We start from the raw sequence: 24,486 nt of genomic DNA on the forward strand, positions 1-24,486 counted from the left end.
CACAATTTTCTATTATTCCAATCTCGTATAGCGAGCGGTAAGAATGAACACCTATATCTTTCTGCACGAGCTCTGATTTCCCTTATTTTATCGTGGTGATCGTTCCACCCTATGTAGGTCGGTGTCAACAAAATATTTTCGCCATCGGAGAAGAAAGTTCGCGATTGGAATTTTGTGAGAAGATACCGACGCAAGGATTTCCAGTCAAAATCCTGAATCATTTTTGTGACACGCTCTCCCATATTTCGTGATAATACAAAACGTGCTGTTTTCTTTGAACTTTTTCGATGTACTCCGTCAGTCCTACCTGGTAAGGGTCCCACACCGCGCAGCAGTATTCTAATAGAGGACGGACAAGCGTAGTGTAGGCAGTCTCCTTAGTAGGTCTGTTACAAGTGTCCTGCCAACAAAACGCAGCCTTTGGTTAGCCTTTCAACAACAGATGGCGCTGCAAGTGATGTGAAAGATATAGAAGACAACGCAGTCTGTGGGTGCGCCATTCTGTACGTCGTCTTTCTGCTGTAAGCGTGTGCTGTTCACAACGTGCAAGTGTGCTGTAGACAACATGGTTTATTCCTTAGAACAGAGGATTTTTCTGGTGTTGGAATTCCACCGCCTAGAACACAGTGTTGTTGCAACAAGACGAAGTTTTCAACGGAGGTTTAATGTAACCAAAGGACCGAAAAGCGATACAATAAAGGATCTGTTTGAAAAATTTCAACGGACTGGGAACGTGATGGATGAACGTGCTGGAAAGGTAGGGCGACCGCATACGGCAACCACAGAGGGCAACGCGCAGCTAGTGCAGCAGGTGATCCAACAGCGGCCTCGGGTTTCCGTTCGCCGTGTTGCAGCTGCGGTCCAAATGACGCCAACGTCCACGTATCGTCTCATGCGCCAGAGTTTACACCTCTATCCGTACAAAATTCAAACGCGGCAACCCCTCAGCGCCGCTACCATTGCTGCACGAGAGACATTCGCTAACGATATAGTGCACAGGATTGATGACGGCGATATGCATGTGGGCAGCATTTGGTTTACTGACGAAGCTTATTTTTACCTGTACGGCTTCGTCAATAAACAGAACTGGCGCATATGGGGAACCGAAAAGCCCCATGTTGCAGTCCCATCGTCCCTGCATCCTCAAAAAGTACTGGTCTGGGCCGCCATTTCTTCCAAAGGAATCATTGGCCCATTTTTCAGATCCGAAACGATTACTGCATCACGCTATCTGGACATTCTTCGTGAATTTGTGGCAGTACAAACTGCTTTAGACGACACTGCGAACACCTCGTGGTTTATGCAAGATGGTGCCCGGCCACATCGCACGGCCGACGTCTTTAATTTCCTGAATGAATATTTCGATGATCGTGTGATTGCTTTGGGCTATCCGAAACATACAGGAGGCGGCGTGGATTGGCCTCCCTATTCGCCAGACATGAACCCCTGTGACTTCTTTCTGTGGGGACACTTGAAAGACCAGGTGTACCGCCAGAATCCAGAAACAATTGAACAGCTGAAGCAGTACATCTCATCTGCATGTGAAGCCATTCCGCCAGACACGTTGTCAAAGGTTTCGGGTAATTTCATTCAAAGACTACGCCAAATTATTGCTACGCATGGTGGATATGTGGAAAATATCGTACTATAGAGTTTCCCAGACTGCAGCGCCATCTGTTGTTGAAAATTGTAACTACTGTAATTTCGAAAGTTTGTCTGCCTGAAAATGTACTGTTGTCCCAAGCATATTGCAACAAACGGTGTATTTCTATCGCTGCTCGTTTAGTTTTTATTGCCGTTGCAAATATACCGGTCATTTTTGAAACACCCTGTAGTACATAGGTATTTAGTTGAATTTATGGCTTTTAGATTTGACTGATCTATCGTGTAACCGAAGTTTAACGAGTTCCTTTTAGCACCCATGTGGATGAATTTTCGTTACTGTTAGGGTCAACTGCCACTTTTCGCACCATTGAGATATCTTTTCTAAATCGTTTTTCAGTTTGTTTTGATCTTCTGATGACTTTATTAGTCGATAAACGACAGCGTCATCTGCAAACAACCGAAGACGGCTGCTCAGATTGTCTCCCAAATCGTTAGAGAAGGAACTGTAAAGGGCCTATAACACTATCTTGGAGAACGCCTGAAATCACTTCTGTTTTAGTCGTTGAGTTTCCGTCAATTACTACGAACTGTGACCTCTATGACAAGAAATCGTAAATTCAGTCACATAACTGAGACGATATTCCATAAGCACGCAATTTTACTACGAGCAGCTTGTGTGGTACAGTGTCAAAAGCCTTTCGGAAATCTAGGAATACGGAATCGATCTGAAATCCTTTGTCAATAACACTTAGCACTTCATGTGAATAAAGAGCTAGTTGTGTTTCACAGGAACAATGACATCAGATCTGATGTTTTCTACGACGCTAGCGGTGTAGGAAGCCAGAATGTGAGCACAGCTTAAAAATTGTACATCCCATCGCTCTCCCATTCCATACATACCGACAGGTCCAAAATCGTCGGTTGAAAACGAAATAGCGTAACGCATGCTTCCACAAGAAGTTGATATGACAATACATATACTGGAGAATGATGGTTATATCACATTTCCGATTTCCGCGTACAGATTTGTTGAAGCGGAAAGTATAGCATGACAGGTTTAGTGGGAACAATGAAGTCTTTATAGTTGTTTCATTGGAAAATCGTGTCTCGATTGGTACTGAGCACCTCACGTTCTCGACCGTGACGGAACAGAGGCATTTCTCGTAAAACGAGCCGGTTGCGTCGGTCGGCCCGGCTGCGGAATGGGGGTATGCGAGAACAGCGAGGTTTCCGACCGATGCTGTTCGTGGACCGGTCGCGTCACGCTTTCACTGACCACAGACGTCCATTCGTGGGCGGACCTGCCCGCACAAACGCCGCGGAATGCTCCCAGATAAGCCGAGCAAAGTGGCCCGTCACCGAGCAGAGGCCCTTTTTCCCCTCCCAGTTACGTTACGGTGTTGCGTTCTGAGTTGTGCCACAGTTACCAAGTGAGCGAGCCCTTAGTCAGAGCTGCTATCGTCCTGAATACGGTGCGCATCGAGGACGCTATTTCATGATGTAGTGGTTTTCACCAACAAAGCTAGCTGAATCCTACATGATTATAAGAATTGCTTTGGTCTTCAAATGGTACATCCGATGGCAAAATGGAGAAATTATCGGCATATTGAAGGCTTTCACCTCGTTACACAGTCTCACATGGCACTGAAGTGTCACTCCTCACAAGCGTAAGTTTTATTTTTGCTATCGGACAATGTAATTCCGTTAAAAGCTAGTCACATTTGGAGAGTAAGATTCAAGGTGCTCTTGGCCGCTATGTTATCGACAACACACTAGGAATCAGAAGCAAACACATATAAAAACTCTGCGCACCATTTATAAGGAAAACCTACGATAGTATTCATTAGCCGTGAACGAATCTCATATGCAGCAAACAAAATGGCTAATAAATAAATATACGGGCCAAGTGCGAGTACAACTCGATTTCCGAGGATTCCATACAAACTTAGTTTTGTATATACACAGACACAACCAAAACGTCCCAACACCAAAAAATAATTACTGTAGAGTAACAACATTTCGGAAATATATTTGTCTATGTAAATATGTAAGTGATTAAAATTTCAGGATCATAAGTTAATGGAAAATGGAAGTGCCGTGTGGCTAGGGCCTCCCGTCGGGTAGACCGTTCGCCTGGTGCAGGTCTTTCTAGTTGACGCCACTTCGGCGACTTGCGTGTCGATAGGGAGGATATGACGATGATAAGGACAACACAACACTCAGCGCCTGAGCGGAAAACTCTCAGTCCCAGGCGGGAATCGAACCCGGGCCGCCAGGTATAACATTCCGTCGCGCTGACCACTCAGGTGCCAGGGGCGGACATGTGTTAAAGTAATCGCGAGATAAGCCATTGGAAATCGGATGCTGGTGCATTAATAATCGGTGTAACCGCCAAACTGTTGAATTCAAGCATGCAAACGTGCATGCATTTTGTTTTACATGTGCCGGAAGTTAGTTTGCATGATGGAGTTCCATGCTTGTGGCACCTGGTCGGTCAATACCAAGTCGGTTTATGCTGGTAGTGGATGAGGCTGTAGTTGTCGTTGGACGTCGGCCCATATTGCTAAACTGTGATCGAGCAGCCAAGGCAATTTCTTGACACTCCGCAGAGCATGTTGGGTTACAACAGCGGTATCCGAGCGAGAGTTTTCATGTTGGACAATACTGAACAGGCCTTAGATTGGCCCCCATCTAACGACCACAGGGCCATCACTAACACCGATGCAGAATCAGATTTCATCAGAAAACTCAACAGACAGCAACCTTGCCCTCCAGTCATATCTCGCTTGACACCACTGAGGTTGCAAATGGCAATGGTTTGTGGTCGGTGAAATACCCCCACAGGGCCCCGAGGTCGGTGCTTTCCTTAAGCGATCTGTAACAGTTCGTTGCACCACTGTCATGCCAACTACTGCTCAAATAGGCACTGCAGATGCAAACGATAAACCAGAGCAATACACAGAACGCAATAGTCTTCGCTTTCGGTACTGTCACGGCGCCCTCCGAGGCCCGATCTTCTTCGGACCGTACATTCTCGTGACCACCCTTGCCAGCAAAGAATCTACACATACATATATACTCCGCTAGCCACCAAGTGGTGTTGGCGGAGGGCACAATTTGCACCAAAGTCATATTTACCCCCATCTGTTCCACTCGCGCATCGAGCGAGGGAGAAACGACTGTCTGAACGCTTCAGTACGAGCTCTAATCTCCCTTATCTTCGAATGGTGATCATTGCGCGATTTGAAAGGTAGTGGTAAGAATATATGCTCTACATCCTCGGTGAAGATCGGATTTGGGAATTTAGTGAGCAGCCCCTTCCGTTTAGCCCGCCGTCTATCTGCAAGTGTGTCCCACTTCAAACTTTCTATGAGATTTGTAACGCTCTCGCGATGACTAAATGTACCAGTCACGAATCTTGCCGTTCTTCTTTCGACCTTCTCAATCTCTTGAATCAGACTCTAAGACTGGACGCACGAACGTATTGTAAGCTACTTCCTTTGTTGAAGTACTGCATCGCTTCAGGATTCTACCAACAAACCGCAATCTACAGTTTGCCTTACCCGTTACTTGTGTAATATTATCGTTGCATTTGAGATCATTTCGAATAGTCACACCCAGATACTTGACGGATGTTACCGCTTCCAAACACTAGGCATTAATTTTGTACTCGTACATTAATGGGGATTTTCGCCTTGTTATACGCAGTAGGTTACACTTACTAATATTGAGAGATAACTGCCAGTCATTGCACCACGCATTTATTTTCTGCAAATCCTCATTCATTTGTTCACAAGTTTCTTGTGATACTACTTTCCTGTATGCCACAGCATCATCGGCAAACAGTCTAATTCCACTGTCAATACCATCAACCAGATCGTTTACGTAAATCGTAAAAAGCAGAGGACCTATTACGCTGCCCTGGGGCACACCTGAAGTTACGCTTGTTTCTGTTGAAGTCACGACGTTCAGGACGACATACTGCTCCCTGTCTGTTAGAAAACTTTCTGTCCAACCGCATGTGTTATCCGATAGACCGTAAGCACGCACTTTTTGGAGCAAGCGATATCGCGGAACTGAGTCGAACGCCTTTCGAAAGTCAAGAAATATGGCATCAACCTGGGAGCCGGTATCTAGAGTCTGTTGTATATCATGCACAAAGAGGGGCAGCTGAGTGTCGCGTGACAGCTCTTTCCTAAAACCGTGCTGGTTTCTGCAGATGAGCTTCTCAGAATCTAGAAAGGTCATTATGTCTGAACACAAAATATGTTCCATGAGCCTACAACAAATCGGTGTCACTGAAATTGGCCGGTAATTTTGTGCATCCGATTTTCTACCCTTTTTATAGATTGCTATGACCTGGGCCTTCTTCCAGTCCCGTGGAACTTGCCACTGTTCCAATGATCTCTGATATATGATGGATAAGAATGGTTCTATATTCGTAGCGTAGTCAACATATAATCTTACAGGGATACCGCCTGGACCAGATGCCTTCCTGGCGTCTAAGGATCTTAACTGGTTTACACTCACAGATACACTAAACACTATGTCATCCATCCTTTCGTTTGTTCGATAATTGAAAGGAGGAATGGTGATACAGTCCCTTACCGTAAACGAGTTTTTGAAAGCTAGTTTTAGAATTTAGGCCTTCTGTTTATCGTCATCTGTTACATTACGCGTACTGTCAGCAAGAGAAAGTATTGAATTATTTGTAGCGTTCATAGTTTTTACGTACTACAAACTTTTTGGGGTTATTTTTAGAATCTGTCGATAAAATATTGCTTTCAAATTAGTTAAAAGAATCTCTCATTGTCCTTCTGACAGCTGCTTTCATTTCGTATAATTTCTGTTTGTCAGCGGGGCAGTGACTACGTTTAAAACGACTGTGCAAAATTCTCGGCTTTCTCACCAAGTTCCTAACACGTGTTTTGTACCAAGGTGGAACCTTTCCCTCCCCTATATTTTTGGTAGGCACATACTTCTCTAGCACATGGTGGACAATACCTTTGAATTCCAACCAAAGATGCTCAATACATTTGTGTCCCGCGGTGAATTCTTGGAGCTGACTATGAAGATATTCGTTAATGACACGTTTATTTTCTTTCCCAAACAAGACAACTCTACACTGTTTCTTTGGTTTTTTTGCATCTTCCACCGACATAGCTTCCACAACGACATTATGGTCGCTAATACCTTCTTCTACATTAACTTCCTCAAAAAGATCAGGTCTGTTTGTCGCCAAGATATCTAATATGTCCCCATTCCTACTTGGTTTTCTAACCAACTGCTCAAGGTTGTATGTTGAGAGCGTGCCTGGAATAACTTCACACGAATATTTGCTTCTGCCCCCTGTGATAAACGTGTAATTTTCCCAATCAATGGATGCCAGATTAAAGTCTCGACCTATAACTAATGGATAATTTGGATATTTATTCAGTGGTTCATATGGCTCTAAGCACGATGGGACTTAACATCTGACTCCATCAGTCCCCTAGACTTAGAACTAGTTAAACCTAACTAAGAACATCATACACATCCATGCCCCAGGCCGGATTCAAACCTGCGACCGTAACAGCCGCGTGGTTTCGGACTGAAGCGCCTAGAATAGCTCGACCACATCGGCCGGCGCCCTGCCAGCAATTATGTACAGGGTCTACATTCCTCCCAAGTCTTTGCAGTATCACAGAAGGAAAATCCAGCTTCTCGCAGCGCTATTACACGACCTTGTTCAAACCCAGCGAAGTGCTGATAATGGCGTCTTTTTCGCTTTATAGGTATTCTTGACTAACATCAACTCATCACTACCAGTCTCAGAGTTAACTAACGCTCAAGACCGTTACAGCGTGTGTTTACAGCAAACCTGATTAGTATCCTCATAGTGGCGCTACTAGCACCCCACTGGCACGAAATTTAAATAGACATCATCTTCCAGATGAAAATTATCAAGTTTCAAGTTTCTAATCGTAATCATTTGACATAAGTCTCTGTAGTGATTAGCAATATATCATGTGAGTCAAGACAGAGGAAAATTCATAGTGAAGTACCATTGTACCGATGTGTGTGTGTAAACGACCAGTTTTCAGCTTCCACTCCGCCGCGAGTTGTAGCCGCGTGGTCTGTGGCGCCTTGTCGCGGTCCGTGTGGCTGTCCCCGTCGGAGGTTCGAGTCCTCACTTGGGCATGGCTGTGTGTGTGTGTGTTGTCCTTAGAGTAAGTTAGTTTAAATTAGACTAAGTAGCGTGTAGGCTTAGGAAACGATGACCTCAGTAGTTTGGCACTATAAGACCTTACCAATTAAATCACCTTCCGCTCAAGTTCTCCGAACCGAACCGGCGGAGAAGCAAAATTGTATTGGTACAGCTGGTGATTCTCAAAGCATTATTTAAAATCAACATGACATTATTTTGGAGCTATAAATATTCAGAACATAAATTTTGATATAATAGCCTCTCGTGAAAGGTAATTATGCAGTTTTTGGAGACTGATAACAGAGCGTTCCTGACTATTTCACTGTGTGAGGCGACAAGGATTGGGTACTTATTGTTGGGTTTCTCGACTGAGAATCTAATAAGACTCCTAAGAGAGGGGCACAATCTTCGAAAGTATGTAAGGTTGGTAATACTGATACCTGAAGTGCCCAAAAAGAATTGCCACCACAACCATATGTCGTAGGAAGTTGTCGTTTATGAGACGGGTGGAACAGTTCAGACGCACTACGAAATATCAAGAATGTTATCTATTTAATACACAATGGTATATAAGAAATATAAAAATAATTAGAATTTACCATGTGTTGCTATTGTCGCCGTGGAAACCGATTTCCCAAAAAAAATGTACTCGTATCTGGAAATCCTAAAATAACAAAGAACGTGGCAGATTTATGTGTAATTTAAGAATGGCATAATATGCTGAAACGGCGATAGTACATACATACATTTAATAACAGTACATGCGGAAATGTGTAATTTCTGAAAGTTTGCTTAAATAGAGTCACATTATTACGGAGGCACTCAACCGACTCCAATGGCACAAGCCTTTAGAAGCGCTCGTTGTTTGTTAACTTTCTGACAGATTAAAAATATGTGCCGGACCGGGAAATGAAACTGGGACATTTGCCTTATGTGGACAAATGCTGTACTGACTAAAATGCACAACCATCACTCGCCACCCACCCTCACAGCGAAATGCAGGAATTGTGGTGTTTCTCCTGTTTAGGTTATGAGGCTGACCAGGTGTCTGTGTACATGTTCCCGCATTCCCTTTCTGAGGCCTTAAAGAGTTTTTCAACACAGACTCAGACGAAACGTCCAACAACGGGGGCCTAATATTCAAAACTAGTAGTATGCGCAACAGATATTTAATTGAAACTAAGTGTTGGTCCTAGATTTACATCTGACTGCGTACTGGAATAATTTCTTTGCTATACCAAACCTCATGTTCATATTCCTAAGAAAATTCCAAAGAATAAATGTTCTTACGGACATATAAACAAATATAGTTAGGCCCTCTGAACATCATGAAGTCATTTAACATTTCACTGAATCTACAGGGCGTCCATAATTAAAGTTCGATCTTCAAAATGTTCTAGAAGGAGAATCACTGTTCTGAATGACGTCAAATTTGAACTGCATACTATTGACGGAAGGTGGAGACGTCATGGAACAAAAGAATGTAACGAAGGTTTGACGATTAGATGGTGACGTAAGCTTCAGATTGTGCAAACTAACAGACGCGCTACGCGAGGCTGTTCCTCAGTTTTGGTCCGATACGCCCAACATTGTCTCCGTGAAGTATCTCGCGCTCTTGGTAAAGCACTTTTACAAGAACAGTGATTGTGTGGCAGCAGCCCTGCAACAGTATTGGACACTCAAGGGTATGAAAAAAGGGATTGGTCCGATGTTTTCTTAGCGTGTAGAGAGAATGCTTGCAAAATTCGAAAACACAGGTTCAAGCACATCAAATCCTACGAAACATCCTGTAATGCTATCCACGCATTACTCATTTTCCGGAGTTACTTCCTGCTGGTCTGCCACCAAGACAAAAGTTCACTCCGTAATATATACCTCGCTTGGAAGTGGACAATGAATGGCCATGGAACATTCTGTGAACAGACGAAGCTCATTTTCATCTCCAAGAACGTGTCAATACCTGGAATTCCAGAATTTGCGCAACGGAAAATCCTCACGTACATCAGTCGGTACCACTACATTATGGGAAGATAATGGTGAGGGTTGACGGCATCGTTTATCGTAGGCCCATATTTTTTCGAGCAGACAGTTCCTGCGGTTGCGGTTACCTGTAACGTCACTGTAAACGCCATGGGAGTTTTCTGCGCATAACGTCAACTCAACGTTTCAACAGTGTGGATGAGTGAATAGGTTCATTTTATGCCAGGTGGCGCCTCGGCATTTTCCACAGCAACTAAAGCGGCTGCTGCAGACTCATTTTGGAAATCCTAAAGTGAGGTCACCTGATCTTAATCCATTTGACTTCTGGTGTGAGGTTATATGAAAGACAATGTGTTCAGTGCTCCAATTACGAAATTAGCTCAATTGCACACATTTTGCAACGCATTCTAAACACCACGCTACGAGGCACTCTAATCTGTGGTGAAATATGCCCTCTCTCGAGTTTAACCTGTAGTAGAAAACGTTTGGCAGCATAATGAGCTTGTAGTTTTCCTTTTTATACGGTTTTTGGCCACAGGACACTTAAATAGCGGTGTCAATTTACTTCTTATGCAGTTTTTGGCCTCAGGACAATTAAAAATCAATTCTTCCCATTCGAAGTGGTACGACCTTACCATGGTGTATGATTTTACCTAATTAACAGTGCCACAAATATTGATTGCCCCTTGTACAGTCAAGGACATTGAACAGTGCCGATGGTGTAATGTGCCATCATATTGCTAGTGATCTGTCGTTTGAAGCTGGCCTCATTTACGTTAATCTACTGGTCAAATTTTTGTTGAATTCTTTTTTGTTTTGTGCCGTTTCCCCCTACATCAATAACGTGATGTTCAAATTTAAGTTCATTCTGAGCAGTAGTTCTCTTTTTATAGCGTTTTGAAGCAGGAACATTGGTTATAAGCACCCTGTACATCATAATGTCCTATGATAAAACAAGGTCTACATTGCAAAGTCGGTCAAACTAAAACACAAGCTGAATCACTTGTAGATTTTTGTCCCCAAAAACAAAAGTGTTTTGAGCCGTGCTGACTCCGGCTTATACATTGTTTTAAAACTTGGCTGTTACTCTGTGTTTGGTTTCCCGCGTTTATTCCGGTTATGCTGTGGTTCTTCCTCTTTCTCAGTGTGGCAGCAGCAGTGTGTATCGATATTTGCATCATATACGATTTTTAGTCTGGCGCTTATAGTTTCGGCTTGGCGGTGTGCAGTCAGTCGGTCGGTTGGAGCGGATCAGCAAGGAAGTCTCCACGTGGTGCAGTCGGCCGGACCCGCTGACGGTCTCTACACAGTGTCAGAGCGTGTGGGGGTTGTTCCGAGTGCTACGAGGTTCGTGGCTCACCGACCCAGGACATGAAAGTTGACTGGCGATTTTATTCCCGACGCCACGTCTGTTCACGTTGTCCCCTTGGTTAGTGGTTCGCTGTTGGTGGTATTCCTGGAAGCAACAGCGAGTGTTCGATCTGGTGAAAACTTCGCCGCCGTATGGTGGAATTGACTATATTTGTCTGTTTGAAATTCAACTGCACCAGCGGAATTTTCTGCCTTGTGGCCGTTAGTGTTCCGGTTACCTGCCCTGGTAGCTGACATAAATTCAGGCAGTGTCCTTTCCTCACCTGTTGTCGCTGTCCAACATGGTGTGTAGTCTTCGAGAGCTTAATGTATTTTTGGTTGTGGGCCGCTGTGTCTGTAACGTTTTGCTTTGGAATTCTCGTATACTGGTCAGTGGTTAGCAAGTCGTCTTGTCGGTGGGTCCCTGACTGTCTCTTGATTGTGTTGCAGGCGAATCGAGTATAGTTAGGCGGACTTCTTGTCTCACCTAAGCCAACATTAAGACTTCAAGGGCAGACCGAGCCCCCTGGAAACTTCTGAGTGCCATTGCCTATACTGCCTTCTTATTAGCGTTTAATTGTGTATTTTTAATAGTTCATAGCCGATGGTTGGAAATTGTATGCTTGTAATTGTGTTTTTAAAAAATCCGCAGGGCGGATTCGTGCCGGTGACCGGCACACCTTCGCGCTCGGGAAGCAGCGCGTTAGACCGCGCGGCTAGCCAGGCGGGCTAAGATGCCTTTAATTGAGGCCTAGTGTATATCACTAGAGGGTCCTTCAAAAAGAGTGCTGTTTTTGATATATCAAAACATGAATTTTATTTTTTCTTTGAGTGTAACGTCCCATAAAATATGAAAATTGTTTGTTTTTCATTTAAGATAAGATATGCATACTGCAGGACTTTCGTCAAGGACAGACATCATTTTGTACAGAGCGAAAAACACTAACAAAATACATACGCCACAACTCATTCCCATTCGAGTTATGGAGAATGATGTGTGGTGTGTGGCTTTCTCTACTGCATTGGCATGAAAGAACACCGTTCGTGAAATTTGCTATTGAATGCCTGACAAGGCACGACTTGCAAGTCGCCAGCAAGTCAGTTTTCCTCATTTAATTCCCGTAAGTTTTGGGGTTTTGTTGATATACACCAATGATGGTGAAGTTCGTATGGCATTGTTGGTCCGGAGGCTCCATCGAGGGAAGTTCGGCCGCCGAGTGCAAGTCTTATTTCTATGGGTGCCACATTGGGCGACTTGCGTGCCGGTGAGCACACACCAGGTAACAGGATCCAAAAACACTGTAAGGGTTCACATGATTATGGTCCTCGTTGACGGTCAGCAATACGCCACATGAGTTCATGGAGGTACTCAATTGTTTTGCAGAACATGTGACAGTTGGCACCATCACGCTCAATGCATATTGCGTTGAAATGAAGCACAAAAAAATCTATTGTCATCGCGCAGTATCAGTTTACATTAACTGTCATAGCTTCAGAAAGAATGAGGGTAGATGACGCTATCAACCCGAAACCCATACCTCACCATCACCCGTTGGACATGCATTTCCGTCTTTTCAACCAAGCAAGATTTATCTGACTCCCAGGTAGGGCATTTCTGTTTATGCGTAAACTCATTGAAGCGTCCATTGTCTTCAGCCAGGCCGCGCGGGATTAGGCGAGCGGTCTGGGCGCTGCAGTCATGGACTGTGTGGCTGGTCCCGGCGGAGGTTCGAGGCCTCCATCGGGCATGGATGTGTGTGTTCGTTCTTTGGATAATTTAGGTTAAGTAGTGTGTAAGCTTAGGGACTGATAACCTTAGCAGTTAAGTCTCATAAGATTTCACACAAATTTGAACATTTTCTTCAGCCAGACGACTTTATTGTTGGAAAAACAAATGAAAGAAGGGTGCCTCACGAAAGACGCCCGGCTCTCGAACACTAACCTGCTGGTAGTCAGCTGCGCTCACGCTTCCCCTGAGTTAAGCACAAACAACGTTACCTTTATTTACAGTAGGTGCTCAAAATGATGTTCCTCTGTGGTAAGAGCAGCCTGACATACACTTGACCAACGTCGGGAAATCTGGGAAACGACTAATTTTACCTAATCTTCCAGCTCTTCGAGTGTGGGGGGGGGGGGGGAGGGGGGAATGGAACTGGTTCCTTACGCCTTGTCTTTTAACATTCCCCTAATATAAAAGTCACACGGATTTAGATCTGCAAAACAGGGCGAGCAGCTATCTATCCTATCATCAAAAAAACTTCCTGTGTATGTGTATGAGTGTGAAATCTTACAGGACTTAACTGCTAAGGTCATCAGTCCCTACGCTTACACACTACTTAACGTAAATTATCCTAAGGACAAACACACACACACACACCCATGCCCGAGGGAGGACTCGAACCTCCGCCGGGATCAGCCGCACAGTCCATGACCGCAGCGCCCCAGACCGCTCGGCTAATCCCGCGCGGCAAAAACACTTGCTGTTATAGAAGCATTGTTAATGTGTAGTTTTGCATTGCATTGCATGAAATAACGGTACATCCTTTCATCAGGTATTAGTTCTAAAGAAAGAGATATTGTTCACATACCTGCCGGAACGTATTGCTACGTGGTAAAAGATTGCTCCAATAATTCATCTTGCACTACAGCACACCACGTTCTTCTTTTCACATCACGCAGAGGTTGTTGACGTAATTCATGAGGATTTTCGGGGCTCCACCGTCGATTGTTCCGAGAATTCACGTACCGTGACAAATGCAGCCATGCTTCATCAGAAAAATAAGCACCTCAGTATCAACTTCAACATCGTGCGCAGTATGTAACAGCCAGCAGCAATAATGACCTCGAGCAAGAGTATCTGCGTTCCTCAGTTGATGTACTACCGTTATTTTGTGTGGTTTTAATTTCAGTTCATTCACATCTCGGTGAGCAGATGTTCTTGACACACCATTCCGAAGTGCAAAACGGCGCAGAGATTTTCCCGGACTTCTCTTCAAGGCCTCCCCTATCTCGTCTAATTTATTTTCAATTAAAACACTAGGTTCTCCAGCCCGCATCTCGTGGTCGTGCGGTAGCGTTCTCGCTTCCCACGCCCGGGTTCCCGGGTTCGATTCCCGGCGGGGTCAGGGATTTTCTCTGCCTCGTGATGGCTGGGTGTTGTGTGCTGTCCTTAGGTTAGTTAGGTTTAAGTAGTTCTAAGTTCTAGGGGACTGATGACCATAGATGTTAAGTCCCATTGTGCTCGGAGCCATTTGAACTAGGTTCTCCAGCCGTTCGTTTGTGTAACACAGATTCAGTCTCTTGAAATTTCTTCACCAATCTGCGTAGTATTGGATCACAGGGAACATGCACACCGGGAAATTTTCGTATGAATTCAAGCCGGCATTCCACATACGGTTCTGTTTGTGCGTTGTTAAGCACAAGAAACACTCGTTGATCCTTCGTGTATACCATACCGAATGGAAACTCGGGTAAAAACTCAAAAGAAAACACCAGTACACTCGGCTGCACAGTGTAGGGGGCACGTGCGAAGTATTGGTGTCCGAGAACTACGCATAGCGACAACCGGCCGACAAAGCGGCGACAGCCGGTAAACTCGCCGCGCGACTGGCGGACCCATCCCGGATGTCGTCCCTAAACCACTCTGTATTTTTCCACATTATTTATTGATTCTGGGGCAATATTTTCCGATTTTTTTAAGAAATTCAGTCAGCATTGAGCCTCCCCATCCGAGGAGTTTCCTGTGCAAAATGAGGTGTGTCACCAGCCGGAGTGGCCGAGCGGTTCTAGGCGCTACAGTCTGGAACCGCGCGACCGCTATGGTCGCAGGTTCGAATCCTGCCTCGGGCATGGATGTGGGTGATGTCCTTAGGTTAGTTAGGTTTAAGTAGCTATAAGTTCTAGGGGAGTGATGCCTCAGAAGTTAAGTCCCATAGTGCTCAGAGCCATTTGAACCATTTTTTGCGGTGAGTCCATGACAGAAGTCCTGCAGATCGCAAATCTTATCTGAAACCAGAAAACAAAAAATTTTCTTAATCTATAGCATATAGCACACGGAGTAATAGCAAAGTTTCTCGAAATTTTGAAATAAATAATAAAATGGCGGAAGTTTCGGGCAAAGACGTAGATTGTTCGCGTTTTCGGTCATGCTTTTACAATAATTAATGGATAAATTAAAATAAATTATAGCCTATTACTCCTTGCGATCAGGACCGAGGAGTAATTCAACCAAATCTCAAAGAGGTATCTTTATTAGCGTGCCCACAGTCCATTCCGACATCTTAAAATGCAATGTATCTTCAGCTGACGGATAGGACTGCAGGCACAATAACAAAGATATCTTTCCGAAATTTCGCTGAATTACTCCTCGGGCATGTCCGCATGGAGTAATAGGCCATTTTTATATTTTTATTCATTAGTTTCACAAGAAACTTGACCATAAACACATGACAAAACCAAGTCCTTGTTGGAAACGTCTGCCATTTTATTATTTTTTCCCAATTTCCAAAAACTGTGGTATTACTTCATGCACATTATCCTATAGATTACGAATTTTTTAAATTTCAGATTAGATTTGCAGACTGCAGGACTTTCGTCACGGGCACACCTCATTTTGCACGTAGCCACTTGGATGGGGGGCTGAATGCTGACGGAATTGCTTAAAAAATGGGAAAATGTTGCTCAAGTTTCAATAAATAATGTGCAGAAATATTTACGATCATTGCTTCATTAGTTTTTGAATGGAATCGTAAAACTTGCTTATTTTACAGACTGACTGACGAGAATGGACTCGTGACTGTTGAACCTGTTTCGCGGAACATGACAAAAGCTCTGCGAACTGTTGATTCATTCGGAGCTTCAATGCATCCTAGAATCGAAAGAAGACGTCGCACAGTTGCCGCGTAGCTTTCTTCCTTCTGATAATATACAAGGGTCACTGCAAAAGAAATGCACACTATTTATGTAAGAATACAGTTTTCATTCTGCATGTGTGAAAGTTTTACATTGTGTAGATACATCCTTCCCGCTTGTTTTCAAACTTTGTTCAACCTGTTTCCTTGAGTGGCGCCGTCACAGCATGTCTTCTGACGTTCGTCAGAAGCAAAGTGCTGTCGTAGAATTCCTGTGCTGTGAAATCGAAACAGTGGGAAACATCCACAAGAGGTTGAAAAAGGTGTATGGAGATGCTGCTGTCGATCGCTGTACAGTTAGTCGGTGGGCAGGCAGGTTACGTGATGAAAGCGAGCACGACAATATTGAGGATTGTCCTCGCAGCGGCAGGCCTCGTACTGCACACACTCCACACAATGTGCAAAGAGTTAACGAATTGGTGACTGCTGACAGACGCATCACAGTGAACGAATTGTCACGCTACGTTGGGATATGGGAAGGAAGTTTTTGCAGAATACTGAAAGTGTTGGCGTTAAAAAAGGTTTGTGCCAGGTGGGTTCCCAGGATGTTGACAGTGGCTCACAAAGAAACAAGGAAAACGGTATGCAGCGAATTTTTGGAACTGTACGAGAATGGTGGAGATGAATTTCTTGGAAGAATTGCGACAGGTGATGAAACATGGCTCCATCATTTTTCACCAGAGACGAAGAGGCAATCAGTGGAGTGGCATCATGCAAATTCACCCAAGAAAAAAAAATTCAAAACCACACCTTCTGCTGGAAATGTTATGGCTACGGTGTTTTCCGATTCCGAGGGACTCTGGGATGTGGACATCATGCCAAGTGGAACCACTATAAATTCTGATGCATATGTGACGACACTGAAGAAACTTCAAGCTCGACTGAGTCGTGTTCGATCACATCGGCAAAAGCAAGATGTTTTGCTGTTGCACGACAATGCACGGCCACATGTCAGTCAAAAAACCATGGAACCGATCACAAAACTCGGATGGACAACACTGAAAGACCCGCCTTACAGTCCTGATCTGGCTCCATGTGACTATCATCTCTTTGGGAAACTGAAAGACTCTCATCGTGGAACAAGGTTTGAAGATGACGACTCCCTTGTGCACGGTGCCAAACAATGTCTCCAACAGGTTGGTCCAGAATTTTGCCGTGCGGGTATACAGGCGCTGGTTCCAAGATGGCGTAAGGCAGTTTAGAGCGATGGAAATTATATGGAGAAATGAATATATTGTTCGTAAGGGATGTATCTACACACTGTAAAACTTTCAAACATGTAGAATAAAAGATGGATTTAAAAAGAATTGTGTGCGTTTCTTTTCGAGTGACCCTCGTATTTTCACTGTAAACACAAAATGGCTCTGAGCACTATGGGACTTAACATCTGAGGTCTTCAGTCCCCTTGAACTTAGAACTACTTAAACCTAACTAACCTAAGGACATCACACACATCCATGCGTGAGGCAGGATTCGAACCTGCGACCGTAGCAGTCGCTCGGTTCCTGACTGAGGTGCCTAGAACCGCTCGGTCACAACGGCAGGCACTGTTAACACAAGCTGCGCAATAGCAAACTACTCCATGGCAAGACTCACAATGAAGAAATGCGAGAAATTAAGAATGATGCAACATTCGGGATGTTTACGGGAGGCGAAATGATCTGTAACAGTGTAGTCTAAATATACTACGCGATGCAAAACCGGTGCGCTTAATGGAGGACAGTTTTTGTTGCAGAAGAAAATCTGTATACGAATCGACACCTCCTTGACTGTGTTCCACTGATCGTATCAGCGATGTTACGACACACACAATGCGACCCGCTGTAGCTGCGCGACGCCCGGGCGGTACTCCAAGGAGGCGGCGCGGCGGTCGTGCTGGGGCCGTTCCGGCGGCGCGCATGTCGGTCAGCGGCAGGTGGGCGTGGCCTGCGCGACGCGTGCGCACTGCGCCCCGCGCGCCGGCCACGAAGAATTCGCCTCCCTGCGCCCGCGGTCGCCACCGGAAGCGAACCCCGGGCCGTAACGCACGCGCCCCTCCCGCCAGGCGGACCGCGTCGGTCCCTTTCACGTCCGCGAGCGACTATAAAAGGCGGCGCTTGCTCACTGCGAGCACAGTTCATAGCGGGAAGCACCGTCTTAGACACCACCACAAGCTCCGCCATGAAGGTCTTCGTAAGTAGATCAGATTCTCCGAACTACTCGGATACACAGGGCTATCTAAAACTCCCCCTTGCAAACTTCTAGGACTTGTAAAGGGGCCCGAGAGATAACATTTTTAATTGGAACCCATGTTCAGAAAGGCACCTTTTCCGTCCTACAACCATTTGGAAACAATGGTTAAAAACAGTCTTGGTTGCAATTTTAGTTTTTTATTCTTCAACGACGCGTTTCGCCTTATTTATGCATATTCAGGTTATCTTTTCTAGATGGACGCGAGAGGCACCAAGATCTGCATAACGCGTTCCCGTCCACAGGAGCTCGCGTTATGCAGATCTTTGTGCTTCTCGCGTCCATCTAGAAAAGATAACCTGAAGATGCCTAAATAAGGCGAAACGCGTCATTGAAAGAAAAAAAAACTAAAATTGCAACCAAAACTGTTTTTAACTAATACTGTTAAGCACTGGTTTGGTGTATGCCACATATGGATTGGAAGAAAGATTTGAAAACATGTTAGTAATGCGACCACTTTTATAAGAAATCTATTGGGTGTAACGCAGTACATCACTTGTTTCACAATTCCACCCATTATTAACCCAAGGAACAAAAAGAAAACGTAACCAGCTTTCACGATCACTGTTGTTTGCAGTTAAACCGTTTTTGTCCATTTCAAAGCAGGGTTGGCATTCTGATCCACTATAACTAATGTTCGACGTAGCGACCACCAAGTTCGGTGCACAGGTTGTACCAACGGCAGGTGTGGTACACAACCTCCATCACATCTGGTGTCCCTGAAATATGTCATGCAGCGACCACCACTCGTGCCACTAGATCCTCTTCTGTCTCTACAGGAGTCTTATAAACAAAATTGTTCATTCGACCCCAGAGGTCCAATAGAGTGAAATCCAGCGATCGTGAAGGCAAGCGATTGGACCATCTCAGCCTATCCATCGATATGCGAAACGTTGCACAAAACACGACGCAAAAAGTGAACGCGTACGCCGTCGTGCTGGAACCACATGTCCTGACGGACGTCCAGTAACACAGCATCCAACAACATGCCCAATACTTACTGTAGCAAGGTCATGTCCAAAATGGCTCTGAGCACTATGGGACTTAACTTCTCAGGTCATCAGTCCCCTAGAACTTAGAACTACTTCAACCTAACTAACTAACCTAAGGCCAACACACACATCCATGCCCGAGGCAGGATTCGAACCTGCGACCGGAGCGGTCGCGCGGTTGCAGACAGAAGCGCCTAGAACCGCTCAGCCACTCCGGCCGGCGGTCATGTCCAGAATACGGGCCCACACATTGATACCAAATCTGTTTTGGAATTCCTTGACAAGCGTAGCAAGTGGGTTTTCGTCTCCGAAGACATGGCTCTTTCGAGATTTGTGTACACAAACCCTAGAAAATTTATCTTCATCTCTGAAGAGAATGCACCGTGGAAATACTAGAGGTTCGTTGATGCAGTGGCGCCGTGTAAAACTCAAAGCGTGGTGTAAAGTCATTTGGCATTAGTGACTGTATCCTTTGGAGGCGTTATGGATGTAGATGGCGGTCATGCAGACGATGCCATAAGGTGCTGGGAGCAACATCCATTGCACGTGCTTTTGTTCGTGTAATCGCTGACGGACTGTTTTCAACGTGATGCAATAGGGCCTATTCTAGTTGGGACGTGCGACGTCCTCTTGTAGCGACACAGTCGCGCCTGCTGACGGTAGAGGTACCATTTATCGAAGCTGTTGAGTGACTCTGACGAAAAGAGTATGCGATGGAGTCGGGCGTTGTGGATAATGATACCGATAAAGGCCCTGAGCGGCTCGTACATGGCCGAGAGCTTCGCCATACGGAAGGATCATGTCGGTGTATTGTGCAAACATGTACCCAACTATATTGTTCTAACTTTCACATACACGTGAATGATGCTCGAACCAGATCAGAGAGGCAGGACAGACGTCAAACGACGTCCGCCGGTCCGACGTAACCACCCTCCGACATGACTACCCTGTTTGCATACATATTTAGCAAATATATTTTGAAACGGCTGAAGCACGGAAACGGTACGTTTCCGGATATGGCTTCCAGTCCAAAATATTTTGTACTCAGTCCCCTCTACAACTCCCACCAGTTTCTAAGAGAAATTTTAGAGCACTCTGTAGAAGTAAGAAAGGGAAGGGAAATTAGAGCTAACGTCGTATGCACTACGAGGTCATTGGAGACCGAGCAGAAACACAGAGAATGACGAGGAATGGAGTGGGCCGCGTCCTTTGCAAAGTAACTATTGCGCCATTTGCTTAAAGTGGTTAAGGGAACCACGGAAAATTTACATCTAATTACCCAGGCGGGGATTAAATCATCGTGCTCCATAACGCAAAACCAGTGTCTTGCTAGTATGATAATTCGCTTGACATGTGTAGTTTGTTCTCAACGTCCTGAACAAATGCTCCCTGGATCTGGACCGTCTGATGCCGATACAGGTCTGTCCACTTTGGGCTGCCAACAATGGCGATCTAAAAGAGAAGTCCTGACGTGTGTCACCACCATTACCAAGTGATAGGGGCTTGCCGAACCAGTAAGCACATATGCAGTTCCTGCACTGCGTAAGGGAAGCGCCCGGATAACATTGCGTGTTCAACGGCATCTTCCGTGACGGGGAGGTGTGCCGGCCCCATATTGAATCTGGCCGGCGGATTAACGCTGAGTTGCGGTGTGCTGACCAGCCTGGATGTGGATTTTAGGCGGTTTCTCACATCTCATTAGGTGAATATCGGGCTGATACCCAAGCCTCGTGTTAGTTACGTGATTCACAAACATTTCGAAAGCTTTCATCCACTTCCGCGTGAATAAAACTACAGACAGAGAGCTGGGGTGCGCACATACCGTCCCGAGGTGGCCACAGGCAGGGCGTCCGATCCCCGCCTAAACTAACCACGCCAAATCCATTCATAACCACACCAATACTGCGACGATGCGGGACAAAGGCACAAACAGAAGTAGAACAAGAGTCATCTTTAACCTCTGAGCGCAGAAGACTTCAAGCAGAGATTAAATGCAGAGATGACAAACTCTAAAGCGTTAGTACTGCGTTCTGTTCTGGAATCTCTTATTCACCTCTTTAATTTTAATGTGAAATTAAATGATGGTATGGCTTTGTTGGCCGGTAGGCCCCATGCGGGGGAGTTCGGCCACCGTAGTGCAAGTCCTCTTTAGTTGACGCCACATCGGCGACTTGTGAGTCAAATATGATGAAAATAATGATGAAGGACACAAACCACCAAGTCCCCTGCCGGGAACCGAACCCGGGCCCCCTGCGTGGTAGGCAGCAACGCTAGAGCTACGCTACAGAGGCGGACAATTTTAATGTGATACATGTTTACTGAACGATTAGTTTGCTGATGTTCATGCCATCTCATTTACTGTTAATTTTGTTGTAGTATTCGTTGTTACTTGCTAATTTGCTGCTGTTCCATTCTTGTAAGTCGTCCAACAAAAGTTTGTGGCACTATCAAAGATAATTTCTGAATTCTGCCTCTGGAACTTGAAGGTGCAACAGTGACAGAAACTCGGAAAAAAGCAAGGAATACTCGCCCGAAGCTCTGGAGAATGTACACCGTTTGAAGATAACCGTTCATGTCGCGGCGTGGCGGTTCTATTATTAGTATGTGTCGTTGTTTTTTCTGACTGTTGGTTGGATGCCACATGGTTGTGTTAGTAAGAGGAAAGCTGGTGAGTGATACTCGGAAAGTGTGACTGTATCGTAGTTCAGATTCATGGTAGGTGAATCATGACTTGCCATGAAGGCAAGTGAGGAAAGTGAGGCTTTGTTCTTGGAGTACGTGCAAGAAGGAATTTCATTATCTGATTGGGGAAACGATATAGTTCATTTTTTCCTTGACATAACTTGTATTCCTGGATCCAATAAAACTTTCGTACTTCACCATAAGGATGATTTTCTTTAGATGTTACATAAAGGCGATGGATATTTTCACACAAAATACTCCTTAGAAGTCTGTTCAGCCGTACTAATTTCGTCACATCTTCCCTCTGGAAATCTGATATCTTCGTTCCCCTGAGTTTTCTATGTGTTCCAAATAATATGATGCTTACAGTCTAGTTTGTCTTTAAAAGTTTCCTTACGGCGCAGATTACGCCATAAGATTTTTTTGAAAAATACGTACGTGTTTTGTCTGGGACAAACTACACAATACAGGAACAAGAAATCATTTGAAACTTGCTGGCAGATTAACTGTGTGCCGGACCGAGACTCGAACTCGGGACCTTTGCCTTTCGCGGGCAAGTGCTCTACCAATTGAGCTACCCAAGCACGACTCACGCCCCGTCCTCACAGCTTTAATTCCGCCAGTACCTCGTCTCCTACCTTCCAAACTTCACAGAAGCTCTCCTGCGAAACTTACAGAACTAGCATTCCTGGAAGAAAGGATATTGCGGAGCCATGGCTTAGCCACAGCCTGGGGGTTGTTTCTAGAAAGAAATTTTCACTCTACAGCAGATTGTGCACTGATATGAAACTTCCTGGCAGATTAAAACTGTGTACCGGACCGAGACTCGAACTCGGGCAAGTGCTCTACCAACTGAGCTACCCAAGCACGACTCACGACCCGTCCTCACAACTTTACTTCCGCAAGTACCTCATCTCCTACATTCCAAACTTCACAGTTCACGAAACTTCCAGGACTAGCACTGCTGGAAGACAGTATATTGCGGAGACACGGCTTAGCCACAGCCTGGGGTATGTTTCCAGTATGAGTTCGAGTCTCGGTCCGGCAGACAGTTTTAATCTGTCAGGAAGTTTCATATTAGCGCACACTCCGCTGTAGAGTGAAAATTTCATTCTAGAAGAAATCATTTGCAAGATTGTCAGAACACTTGAGAGGAAATACGGAAAGCTTTGATTTAAATGGTTCAAATGGCTCTAAGCACTATGGGACTTAGCATCTGAGCTCATCAGTCCCCTTGACAAAGAACTACTTAAACCCAAATAACCTTAGGACATCAGACATATCAATGCGCGAGGCAGGATTGGAACCTGCGACCGTAGCAGCCGCGTTGATTCCGGACTGAAGCGCCTAGAACTGCTCGGCCACAGGAAAGCTTTGAAACGAAACTGTAGCGTTATTAAGGGAGCCTTAGTTCTCAGGTGCTGGACTTGTTCGCAGGTTGCCCTGTCCGCCCTGCTGGCCGCCGCCGTCGCCGCCCCCGCCCCCGGGTACCTGGGGGCCGCGCACGGCGTCCTGGCCGCCGCCCCCGCGCTGGTCGCCGGCCACGGGGTGCACCCCGGCTACGCCGCCTACGGCCCGGCGCACATCGCCGTCGGACCCGGCGGGTACGTCGTGGACACCCCTGAGGTGGCCGCCACCAGGGCCGCCCACCTGACCGCCGTCGCCCAGACGCAGGCCCGCGACGCCCACATCAACGGCGCCTACGCGCACGCGGCCCTCGCCGCCCCCGCCGCCGTCCCTCTCGCCCCCGCTCTGCTGGGAGCGCACGGCCTCGGCTACGCCCACGGACACCTGCCCATCCACGGCTGAAGCCTGCTGTCGCGCCGAACGCCCCACCGCCGTCACCCCAAATTGTGTACAAACTAACTTATAAGTAAATAAACATCGGCACATCGAAATGAATCTCTCATTAGTTTCTTTAATTGCAGTTCCCTTCCAACATAAAAAAGAAGAAAGCTAAACAAAGTAAAATAAATTGCACGAAACTGATTTACTTCTGGAGTTGAAAACTCCAGCACTATCCTGGAACCCTCTAGCAGTTGATGATTGTCTAAGTGTGCATTCACACTGGCGATTTCGTCGCCGCGATTCAGCCGCGCGATTCAATCGCTGCCATGGGCGACTGTCGCGCGGTTGAACCGTGTGACTGAATCGCCAGGCACGCGGCTCAATCGCGCGGCGGCAGCTCTGTGGCGGGAGCTGTCTGTATGCTTGTGCCAGCCAGTGCCGAAATGGATTCTGACGAGGAAGTGTTGCTTTTCGCTCTGTTGTTGAAAAGGAAATATAGACGCCGCCGACGTCAAAGAAAATACAGTAGAGCGTCGATTATCCGAAGTAATTGAGGGACATGGGTGTTCGGAAAACTGGTTTGTTCGGATAATCGAACTGTACATGTTTATTTGCCAAAAAAAAGATCTGTACAGTAAATTTATTCATAAAAACGGCATCTCTCTTAGTATTACAAAGTAACATACTGAGGCATCTTCAGTAGGAATATATAGTATGTGGCACAGTTTATTAAACAAAAATATATACATATTACAAAGGAATT

At 45.6% G+C, this 24,486-nt stretch overlaps 1 protein-coding gene across 1 annotated transcript; it reads left to right on the forward strand.

Moving 5' to 3' along the window:
* Positions 1 to 18,100: 18,100 nt before the first annotated feature.
* LOC126177024 (cuticle protein 18.7-like) lies at positions 18,101 to 23,832 on the forward strand. Its single transcript, XM_049924255.1, has 2 exons — positions 18,101 to 18,204; positions 23,373 to 23,832. The coding sequence occupies exons 1-2, from the start codon at positions 18,193 to 18,195 to the stop codon at positions 23,742 to 23,744; spliced, it is 384 nt and encodes a 127-aa protein (XP_049780212.1). The 5' UTR covers positions 18,101 to 18,192; the 3' UTR covers positions 23,745 to 23,832.
* Positions 23,833 to 24,486: the final 654 nt, after the last annotated feature.

The sequence above is a fragment of the Schistocerca cancellata genome, chromosome 3 (assembly GCF_023864275.1).
Source record: "Schistocerca cancellata isolate TAMUIC-IGC-003103 chromosome 3, iqSchCanc2.1, whole genome shotgun sequence".
NCBI classification, from domain to species: Eukaryota; Metazoa; Arthropoda; class Insecta; order Orthoptera; family Acrididae; genus Schistocerca; species Schistocerca cancellata.